The 12,202-nt window shown below is 38.3% G+C and overlaps 1 protein-coding gene across 1 annotated transcript in view; it reads right to left on the bottom strand.

Moving 5' to 3' along the window:
- Nucleotides 1-12,202, bottom strand: part of LOC124787990 (lipase maturation factor 2-like) — a 74,973-nt gene that overhangs the window by 49,236 nt on the left and 13,535 nt on the right. Inside the window, exons 2-4 of the mRNA XM_047255022.1 lie at nt 6,398-6,578; nt 6,009-6,110; nt 5,277-5,485 (exon numbers count right to left, since the gene is read on the bottom strand). Coding sequence (XP_047110978.1) covers nt 5,277-5,485; nt 6,009-6,110; nt 6,398-6,578 — 492 coding nt within the window. The remainder of the gene's footprint in view (nt 1-5,276; nt 5,486-6,008; nt 6,111-6,397; nt 6,579-12,202) is intronic.

The raw sequence follows: 12,202 nt of genomic DNA, 5'->3' as shown, positions 1-12,202 counted from the left end.
GCTGAAGCAGCCATAGAAGTTCCATTGGTTAATCACAGCCAGTGTTTTAAGAGGAAGGGGAGAGGGTGTGAAAGAAGTGAGAATTTAGTTCACGATTCAATGTGACCAGTATCTTCTATTGTAGGGGATTACTGTCAACTTCCATAATTTCTGTAGGTGGTGATTGGGGATCCAGGGTCATTAGGGATATTGTATTGGAATGGTCTTCCTTTCTGTTTCTTCTTTTCTTGCTTTCTTTTTTTTTCCTTCTGAAATTGCAGTTGCAGTTGGGAAATGCTTGGATGGGTTCCTGGAGGTGAACTAATGACCCCTTAACTGTTGATGTTAGGCATCCTGGTACCTACATACATGAAAATTGTCATCATCTGTACAGAATTTAAGTGTTCACATATCTTCCGAGAGTGGCTCAGTGGAGTGATAAAGTGCCAGACTACAGATCCAAAGTTCTCAGATTTGTTCAGTGGTCAATCCTACTATTTTTATCTTTCACTTCTTTCACCTATGGCAATGCTCACTGATACGAAAAATGTTCAAGTTGCTATGAAGGTCCCCCTACAACTGGCTGAGTAAGTCATTTCAGAGGTTGCAGAAAGGCGACAGCATACTACCTTCAACAGGACCATGCCCAGAAAAGTACAATGATGTTCAAAACAATCTTCAGATTGATGAATGCTTTACTTTTACTTATATCTTATGACCCTCAAAGTATGTCAGTAAAAGGTTTTATATCTTGCATTATGCAATATTTTTGGAAAAACATGGCAAGATGGCGAGCAGGGAGAATTCCCTTCCCAACAATTAACACAAAGAGATTATCCTCATGGAGTGTTCTCGACTAATGGCTGAGCACAGTCTCCACAGTTTAGATCACTCATGCAGTGCAATGACTTGTCTTAAGCCTGCAAATTTAAACCAGTGTAGAGGAGGGTGTGTATATAGTTTGACATTACAGTGATAGATATAGCTCTTTCTTTTCATTTTTTACTTTCTCTGGGAGTGCATTGCCTGCAAATGCCTGAATGAATGCTCCAGTGTCTGTCCTGTCATTCTCTGCACCTCACAGGACACAATGGAGGAAGTAGACTCCATGTCTAAGTTAACCTACAATTCTTCGCTCGTTTCTAAATTTAAGATCATGATGAAAAGTTCTGTCCTGCACTATGTAGGGGTCCTTATAGGGTGTAATTATAATGTGTAAAGCACCAAGCTTTTTACATGAGAGCAGGGTCCATGTTTGGGAGAGACTGATTTTTGATTAATATTGAACTGCTGCTTATTTTATTTGCTGAAGCAACTTCATTGTGCCTTATCTTCAATTCATTCTACAAAGAGCAACGATTTTTTTATCCGAGGAGAATTTGCCATTCATTCAGAAACATACAAAATATTGGAGGGGCGTATTTCTTTCCTAGCTTCGTAAATCCATATTCCTCCCGTGGTGAATCTAAGGGAGGAAATGTCCTAGGATTGTATCTCTAAGCATTGCAACTATCTGATAGTTCAAGTCAGACTGTTGGAGGTATATGATTACCAGCTTGGGGCAGTTTGAGTTTCTCCATTGCATGTTGTCTGCCTGCTGTAATCCACTACAACCAAGCACTCTTCCTACGGGCGCCATCCCACTACAGCTATGTCGCACAGATAGCCTTTTCACAGTGCCCATGTTCCAGATACAGCTAATGAATACTTCTACAACTACACATATACTCTTCCAACCACCATACGGTGCATGGCAGAGGATACCTAGTAACACTAGTAGTAATTTCCTCTCCTGTTCCACTAGCAAACAGTGACGGAAAAACGGCCATCTAAAAGTGTCCGCATGAGCCCTAATTTTCACATATTCTCTTCATGGTCCTTCTGTAAAATGTACATTGGCAGCAGTACAATTATTCTGCAGTAAGTCTCAAACACTGGTCCTCTACATTTGCACAAAAGTGCCTTGCAGAAAGAGCATCATCTTCCCTACAGGGACTCATTTGAGTTCATGAAGCATCCTCATAATACTTTTGTGCTGATCAAATCTACTAGTAACAAATCTAGCAGCCAGCCTCTGAACTGCTTCTGTGTGTTCCTTTAATCACACCTGATGGGGATTGCAAACACTAACAGTACTCAACAATGGGCTGTACTAGCATTCTATATACCATCTCCTCCTTGGATGAGCACACTTTTTCAAAATTCTCCGAACAAAATGAAGTTGAGCATTCGCCTCCCAACTTCCAACCTGACATGCTCATTCCATTTCCTCTCTCTCTCTCTCTCTCTCTCTCTGCAACACTGCACCTAGATATTTAATCCAAGTGACTGTGTCAAGCCTGCACCCTACTAATACTGTATTTGAATATGTTACAAGGCTGTTTCTCCTACTCATCAGCATTAACTTACATTTTTCTACACTTAGATCAAATATACACCACAGTATCATCAGCTAACAGCTACAAATTGCTGCTCACCCTATCCATCAGGTCATTTATGTGCAAAGAGAATAAAAGTGGTCGTATCACACTCCTCTGGGGCACTCCTGATGATACCCTTGTCTCTGATGAACACTTGGCATCAAGGACCACATACTTCTATTCCTTAAAAGAGTCTTCAAGCCAGTCAAATATCTGGAAATCTAAGCCGTATGCTCGGACTTTCATCAACAATGTCTTAGGCATACATGGAAAGTGGCCAAAAATGTGATCCATGTGTGGTCAGTTAACTACAGCTGTGTATGTGTTTGATGACCTCCTCCAACCTCCTCCCCCCCCCCCCCCCCCACCTCACCACATGACAGGTTGGTTACCATGTGAGGACTGTACCTAGATTAGCCAATAACGGAGATAAGATGCATGCTAAATAGATGGAAGAGTAGCCAAAATAGGAATCTTTCCACAATGGTTTAGGAGTCAGAGGAGAAGGATACTCAGAGAAGAGGGGCAGAAGAATTTTAGCATGAGTATGAAGAAAGGCTCAGGAACCCATGCTCCCAATGCATGTGCTCATCTTGTGATGGGGTTGTGATAATGGTTTGATGATGCAAAAAGTGAGCTCATCAGCTTATAACAATGTGTGAGTGATAAATTAGACCCACAAACCAATATTGGTTCTACACGTGAGCTACACACTATCCAAGCAGAAACAATACGCATACTGCCCATTAAATTAACTGTACTATTTTTTTCAAATAATTAAAAAACTGGTTGACAAACTAGGAAATCTAAACTAACCATGTGAAGTGTCTGTCCCTTCCAGATGTCCTTTATCAATTACAATATAAGATAAAGGCTTAAACTAAACAATAAAAAGTAGAAAACCAACACATGAAAGATAAGGATATAGCAATAGTGAACAAATGTCTTTTGTAGACTGTGACATTGCCATGAACACAAATCTATTGCTAGCAGAAAATTTTAGAAGTAAGAGGGTGACATTAGCCGGAGGAGGTACAGGCCTATGTAAGTCTGTTTTTTTGTGTGCCGAAAAGCCTTTTGTGTTTTCTTGGAATAGATCTGAATTAGAGATGGAACCATTTTTGCTTATTGTAATAATTCCCGTTCTGTACGTTCTCAACATAATGCAGAGAAAATTTGTGTCACTGCTGTACCGGACTGACTCTGCCTGTCATTTTCATCTGCCATTGCTTTTGTACTGTAAAGCATACAGGTACATAAAAAATAAGAACTACTAGTGGACAATTCTGAGCTACTATATGACTAGTTAAAAAAGTTCCATCCTTCCCAGTAATAGTTTGTGCCCAAAAAGAAGAGCGAGGACAAGCACCACTGAGCAGAATCATAACTCCTCCACACAATGGCAGTTAGCGCAAAGTTTTACCAATCTGCGACAATATTACAAAAGTAAACTTCTAGTGTTTCACTATGTCATCACGGTAGGCACGAGTTAACATTGTTGCAATATTAGCTTTTCCTAATGCACTAAGATTAAGTACAATGTTCACATGTTTGTGATTTCCCTCAAGAGTTTTTTTTTATGAATATATATGTCTTAGACATTTCACCCCCCCCCCCCCCCAAGCATACTGTTCCCAAATAACAAATGCAGAAAACAAAAAAGTGCACTGTGAACATTACACCCACAGATGCAACTCTTTTCATACATTTTCGTACTAAATTTCCTTGTATATTCACTTTTTTTATTACCACCAATAGCCTTTTGACTTACAAGGGTAGTAATTGCAAATAAACTCAATATATTAATTTTACATATGTAAACTGAACTACTTAAATGTTTAACATTGCAAGGAATAATAATAATAATAATAATAATAATAATAATAATAATAATAAAATGGTAGCAGTGGGAATCAAACTCGAGAAGGTGAACTGCCAGTTGGTGTGCTTGACCACTGCACCACTGGACCTACACGTCAACTGTTCTTCAAAAATCCCTCAAACTTTTCTCGCGCACAATATTTTACAAGCACTTTAAAGAAAAATACTGCCCTGGTCCCATGAGGAATCTAGAACTCGGTGCCAGAAGCGACAACATCACATCAGAGCATGTGGAGTTGAAAACAGACAGCTATGGCCCTTCTGCGAGTTGATCATACTGCAACTGACCACCATCTCAGTACTCAACACTGATTTTTAGTCATCGTGTAGAAAGCACTACAAAATGTTTTTGTCCATTTTATTTGCATACCAGCTTGCACTAAAGGAAAAATGGTGTACTTTTAATGTGTTTCCTGGCTTGCATTTGAAGAGAAATGGCATTATTTAAGTGTGATATTGACAGTGTGCTGTAGCACATTAGCACATGAGCACTAGCCACCACTGCCTCCACTTATCACATTTTGTACATATTCAGTACTAAGTTCAAAATGAATGACAGCAGTTGAAGCAGTTTTGGTAACGCAAAAATAGTGTTAATGCATGAACTTCACTTGAGGCAGCACTAACTCTAAATCACTGCTATAGGAGACTGAACAACTACAAACAACATCTCTGTAGTGCAAATTGATACATACTATTTCTCCAACCATTTCACACAAAATCTACGACTTCATTTCTGACATTAAAGGAGAAAAGGAAATGCTCACACATGGAAAGTGGGATACAGCTTTATGACTCTTCTACACCTCCTCCTTATTCCTTTGGTTGTATGAACAACTTACACTGTTCCTCAGTTATTCAAATAACATAAAATGTGAGTATTAACTCATCCATACTGTGTCCCTGTTCTCTGCTTCATCACAAATTATGGGCAATATCACTATTATGTTGCAACTATTTCTAAATTAGCAAGTACAACCTGGTTATCAATTTTACCTGTGAGTCCCCACCATGTAGGGCAACCACTTGTGAGCTTCACAACACCAGATTGAAACATAAGGCGGAAGAGCAGCCATTTAACCAACCAGAATGCTATGGTATCACTGGGTGCCTGGATTGGAGTTGATCGGCGACGTGAGATGGGACGGTACCTCAATGGCGCAACTAGAATGCTGAGGAAACCAGCTTCCAGTAACAAGATGTCCCTGCAAAATGTCTACCACTAGAGTCGTGCATGACTCAAATATTTGCTTAGCTGGAAGAGAATTTACATGAAATAAGTCTGGAATGTCACACACAGTTAAAATTTAAATTATAATTCAGTGACATCATTCTCGAGATTTAATTTAATTTACTGAAAAAATATAATTATTCATTAAAAATTATTTGTTCTTTCTGACTGTGTGTATTTCCTTTCAAAGAAATAACATGGTAATAATTCTTCATTTCTGATTTCATAGCTGGTAATGTACATAAGTCAAGACATTGATTAAAAGCAGATTTCACTTACTTGCTTGCTTATCTACTCTCACCCATGCTCACCTACTCACACTCAAGGATGTTTTCAGACATTTCTTACAGCTAAGTCAATATCCTAAAAATTTCATCAGTTCCTTGTGTTCTGTTCTATTAGACTGATTATTTTACACAATAATTCAGAAGAACAAGAGAAACACAATTCATAAAATGAAAATTCTCTATAATACTGTAAGATTTGTTAGTACATACCACTGAAACCACATAAAAGTCTGTCCCACTTGGTACAAGGAATAATATAGTGACCATAATGCAGCGAATGTTGGAGCTGTACAGAATTTCTGGGAAACAAACCTGGAAACAAAAGTAGATTTCAATTCAAGATATGCCAAATTTTTGGAAGTATATTAATATCAATTTCTGTTATATAGCTGACACAATTATCAGGGTAGTAGCTCTGGACACAGCACTAAAGTACAAAACGAAGGGAAGATTCGAGTTTACTGATTACTTGATGATGAGGTCATTAGGGGGGAAGTACAAACTCAGATAGGTCAAGGCTGGATAGAAATAAGCAGTGGCATTTTCGAAGGAACCACACTATCATTTCCTTCAATTGTTTTCAGTGAAACGGACATTACCCAGTAAACGCCAGGAATATCCCAAAAATTGTAAGTACATCCATCATGTACTCCGTATCTAGTCCAACATAAGGTGCAAGCCACAGTAAAGTCGGTTTTGTATGTATGCGTGCAGCCAATGCTGATGCCTTGCTGTCCAACTGGTTTTCTGCAGGTAGCAACCCATTCTTTCCATAAAGACCTAAAAATAAAAAGAGAAACAGCTTTAAGCAAATATAAAAACATTTTCATGTGTTTAATGGCTCAACAAATGTTAACACTCCTACTACCTGCACTTACAAATCAAAGATCTGTTTGGAACTACATAATAATAAGAGAAATTTATAGTGTCCAAGGAGCATTACAAATTTATACTGTGTATTAGTTATGTGGTACTTATGTCTCAATTCAAGCAAATTTCAAAAAGCAATTGCTAGAACAAATTAAACTACAATGAAGTGCCAAATAAACTGGTACGCCTGCTTAATATTATGTAGGGCCCTTGCGAGCACGCAGAAGTGTCGCAACAGACGTGGCATGGACTCTAGCAATGTCTGAAGCAGTGCTGGAGGGAATTGACGACATTAATCCTGCAGGGCTGTCCATAAATCTGTAAGAGTACAAGGGGGTGGAGATTTCTTGTGAGCAGCATGTTGCAAGGCATCCCAGATAAGCTCGATAATGTTCATGTCTGGGGAGTTTGGTGGCCAAGAGAAGGTTTTGAACTCGGGAGAGTGTTCCTGGAGCCACACTGTAGCAATTCTGGACATATGGGGTGTCCCATTGCCCATCTGGAATTGCCCAAGTCCATCAGAATGCACAATGGACATAATTGATGCAGACGATCAGACAGGATGCTTACGTATGTGTCAACTGTTAAGAGTTTTATCTAGACATATCCCACCCTCACCCCATTACAGAGCCTCCACAAGCTTGAACAGTCCCCTGCTGACATGCAGGGTCCATGGATTCATGAAGATGTCTCCATACCAGTACACATCCATCCACTTGATACAATTTGAAATGAGACTCGTCCGACCAGGCAACATTTTTCCAGTCATCAACAGTTCCTTGTCGGTGCTGATGGGCTCAGGTGAGGCGTAAAGCTTTGTGATGTGCAATCATCAAGCGCACACGAGTGGACCTTCGGCTCCAAAAGCTCATATCAATGATGTTTTGTTGAATGGTTGGCATGCTGACACTTGTTGATAGCCCAGCATTGAAATCTGCAGCAATCTGCTAAAGGGTTGCACTTCTGTCACACAGAACGATTCTCTTCAGTCGTTGTTGGTCCCATTCTTGCAGGATCTTTTTCCTGCTGCAGCAGTGCCAGAGATTTGATGCTTTACTGGATTACTGATATTCATGGTACACTCCTGAACTGGTTGTATGGAAAAATCCCCACTTCATTGCTACCTCGGAGATGCTGTGTCCCATTGCTCATGCACCGACTATAACACCATGTTCAAACTCACTTAAATCTTGATAACCTGCCATTGTAGCAGTAGTAACCCAACAAACAAATGTGTCAGACACTTGTTGTCTTAGATAGGTGTTGCTGACCACAGCACCGTATTCTGCCTGTTTACATATCTCTGTATTTGAATACGCATGCCTACACCGGTTTCTTTGACATTTCAGTGAAGTATATAACGGAAATGCAAGTACCATCCGCACAATAAACCATGTTAGAACATTTCACAACTGAAATGTTCGAGCTGTTACAGTGAAAGTAACGTGTGCAAGAGGAATTAATGGCTTAATGTTATTTATAGGAGACTTCGGTTACAGATTTCAAAGACTGATAGCTAAAAAAGCAGTAGCTGCCACATTGTGCTTACTGAAATTTCCAACTCAAATTTTGAAATTTCCAACTCATACTTCAATGCACTACATACTGCAACATTAGACTAGTTACACATCTCTATTCATTAATGAAATTTTTTCCCCTCAAGTGGATAACATATAAAAGTGAGACTGAAGAAAAAGTAAACAGCCATGAGCATCTTTCCTATCAGACAAGTCATGCAATACGGAAGCAGTTTTGAACATGTTTAGTTTTCTCTGTGCATTATGTTTAAATTGATATTAGCAGATAATCAGATGTGATGGAAAAGTTAGCAGACTGGTAATAATGGTTACTTTTTAAAGCAAGGAACAGTTCTTGCATCCTTGAAGTTCCACTATCTTCAGCTGACCTGACCACACCACAGCTTGCTTGCCAACCAAATAATGGAAATTGGGAAGTAATAGACCAAACCCAGGCACTTCTTTATGTAATAGCAAAAAACACTTCGTCTGTTAAATGGAAGCTGCACAACTCTCGAAAAATGTTCGATCTTAACCTGTTTCACTTTGTTCATCTATGTAACACTTTTTGTTAGTTCTGAAGAGTAATTTTAATCATTACTGAACCAAACTTCTGGTCCAGACCACCTCATAATATTTAGAAAAACCTGAATGAATCTCAACAATAACAGTTACATAATTTGTTGAAAGGAAGTGCCTGATGGTCAATTTAAGATGCTTGGATTTGTCAAACAGGAAGATGATTATCTAGAACTAACAGTTAATGATTTTTCTCAGTAGCATTCATAGGAAAGGCAATTGCATTGTGTAGGATGTGACAAAGAAAATTCATTCAATACAGTTATAAGCATATGAGATTCAAGAACATTATAAGTAACTCATAACAAGAAGACGTATTAATAATACATATTTTTGTAGTTCAAATTGACAATAAAAATGCTTCCATACAATTGCTTCAGATTGCAGTTTCTCCAAGTAGTAAAAAGGAAATTGCCTTCATTCTTTTGTTTTGACATCTCTTACTACTGCACCACCTCGTTGGGTGCTCATAAAAAGTCTTGTATGTTGTTGCGTAGCAGGTGTGTCACATTTTCCCAGAATACAGACCATAAACTGGTGTCCTTCAGCAGTGATGTCAATGACAGATTTCATGAAATCATTCCACTTCATACTGCATCAGTGTTACCATTTATGAGAAAATTGGGTGGTGGCGTTTTCGGGCATTCAATGACTTGGTTAAATGTGCCCTTGTTGAGTATTAATGTATTATATGTAGGCACCAAACAGGTAATGTAACTGTGATGTGGTTTTGACAGTGTGTGCTGAGCCTAAAATGCATACACGGATACCTTTTATAACATTACAATAATTATTTTCATGAGTATATTAAGACAAAGAATTAAAAAACATGAATGACTGTGTGCATGAAACCCCACACACTATCACGTCTTCACACTTAAATAAAATCATGGGTGCCTTCAGTGCCTTATCTGTGGGGAAAAAAGAGAGAGAGAGAGAGAGAGAGAGAGAGAGAGAGAGAGAGAGAGGTATTGGTATGGTGTACTCGCACGTAATGTCACAAATCAAGCACTACGTATCTTATAAACTATTGCTTCATGAAACTGAAAAAGAACAAGATGGAATCTTTCCATCTACTCTTGGTGCAATCTTGTTGATAATTTTTTTTTTTAAGTTAGTTACATATATCAGGTATGAGCACTGTGGACCTAAATCTGCCAAAACACTATTCATACTATGTTTCATACCAATTTATTAATCCTATGAAATTTTTGACCCACTGATTGAAATTTTACACTTAATCTTTCTGGATACCCTATAAGAAGGAATAATTGAAACTGTTGTACGTAAAGGAGATATTTAAATGATTTAACCATTAATTCTGGTCAAAATGACACCACGTATCTGACAACCTTCAATCAACTCTTTAAAGAGAACTATTTCAGTTTTCCTAAACGTAATTAAATGTAGATATAAATCTAATCAAAATTCAGGAAACACAGAAAATTTCTATTGCCTTTTATGCCTGTTACATTATGTTTGACACTACACTTTTGTGCTTCTAATTTTTCTGGACCGAATGACACCCTTCACTAATTAAAAATATGCATCAATTGTCGGAAATGATGACAAATCTAAATACGGCTGCCGTACTTATTTGCAGTGTAGACACACTAAATCATTCTGGGTTTTTTTTTTTATAACTTTTATCAACTGATAACATTTTGTAAAACAAATTTTTGTGTAAACATATAGCTCAGTCCAACTACTAAAACCTAACCTAGCAGTTTTTCAAACCATTATGTAGTTTACAAAACACTAAAATGTTCATATGCTAGTTTTTATGAGGCCATTGCTACCCTAAAATCTTCAGTGCTGGGTGAGCTCATAAATGACTAACATCCCCATGCAAATATACAGCACATATTCCTATGATTAGCATCTTTGTAGTAACATGTACTATATTTCACTTCTCTGAGTCACTCAGTGGGTAACATTTATTATAGTCACATAATTTTGCTGATACCATGTACATCTGTGCATTTGTGTGATGTTTATGTGGAAACTTTATTTGTTAAAAAACTGTATAAACTAAAACTATTGTGGTGATGCTGTTCCGTTAGACTTTATGTATGAAAGTCTACTGTGATTACACTGCCACAGTCAATGTTTTGTAGGATTTTGAAAGTTCCTGCCTCTGTACAATGTACTATGTGACAACTGAAACTGGTCATTGTATTGTCTACAACGACGAACAATCGTAGGAAGCCACAGTAATTATTTTGTGGTGCACATCATCGAAATACTTCCGATAACACCAGCTTTACAGCAAGCCAACCAAACTTTCTTCAATGAGACACTGAAGGCAGAATAAGGGTTTCCAGGTGAATCATTCAACAAAATGAGGATTATTAAGATAAAAACACGAAACCTTTGTTCAGGTACAAGTGGCTGGCAGATCACTAATATGAAAAACAGTTATGTAGCCACTCAATCATTAAACACTGCTCCTCAACAAGTTGGGGATGAGTCCCAATTTATCACAAAATTTTAAAACCAGTGCTACACTCTTACAATCATCACTTAAACCCAAGAGCATTTCTGGAGCCAAATGATTTAATGGCCTAAGGTTAGCATACAAACAGCATTCAGTTAAAAAATAGCACATTTTCTAGTGGCACCATGTGTGTGACAAATTGGCGGCTCTTTGTGATGAAGGATGAAGCTGTGAGTCAAATGGTAATGCCCTAAATGAAGAAGAATTAATATGATATTGTTTCAACCATGTGATTAGACAGAAGTAAGACAGAGTCAGGTAGTCTGTTTTAAATCGTCCAATTTCCAGCCAGTTTGGTTTCCACATACCCTACACGGCCCTCACCAGTGTCATAACTAGCATATGGGGACTTCACATGATGTTGCTGAATTCCCATCATGCCTTGTATGAATTCTCATTACTGCCAATTCTGATGTGTCCTGGAACCCAACAGAATGACAACCCTTTACCTTGATCCTGTAGAGAGAACAGGATATTCTGGATGTTCTGGAGAAGGTTCTCTCCTGGATACATTCTCTGAATGCTTTTTAGGCTGTTTTGGGAGTCAAGAGTCTGTCAGGAACATTTTCATATAGGCACATTGTGTCTGCTTGAGAGCCATCAAGACTGTACACAACTCCATCCTGAAGATAATGAATCCTGTTGAAGGTGAATCTTTAGGATGCTATGAGGAGCAAGTAACTTAAAATTTATTTTGTCTTATTTTATCAACCAAGCTGGATGCTTACTCGAATACTCTGGGATAACTCTGGTATTTCCTATATTGTTCTTTACTAAAAGCTTGTTTGCCTGATTCCTAACTACTTTATGGCTTGCAGGGGTTCAAGAATAGTCGCTCCACTGGAAGGTGAGTAATAATAGTGGACACTAGAGATCCTCTGATCATCTTATCTTTGAAGACACGTTTCACTGTCAAGGACCAATCTTGTGGATGGCTCCAT

Source organism: Schistocerca piceifrons, chromosome 3 (genome assembly GCF_021461385.2).
Source record: "Schistocerca piceifrons isolate TAMUIC-IGC-003096 chromosome 3, iqSchPice1.1, whole genome shotgun sequence".
NCBI classification, from domain to species: domain Eukaryota; kingdom Metazoa; phylum Arthropoda; class Insecta; order Orthoptera; family Acrididae; genus Schistocerca; species Schistocerca piceifrons.
This window is presented reverse-complemented; position numbering and strand designations above follow the sequence as displayed.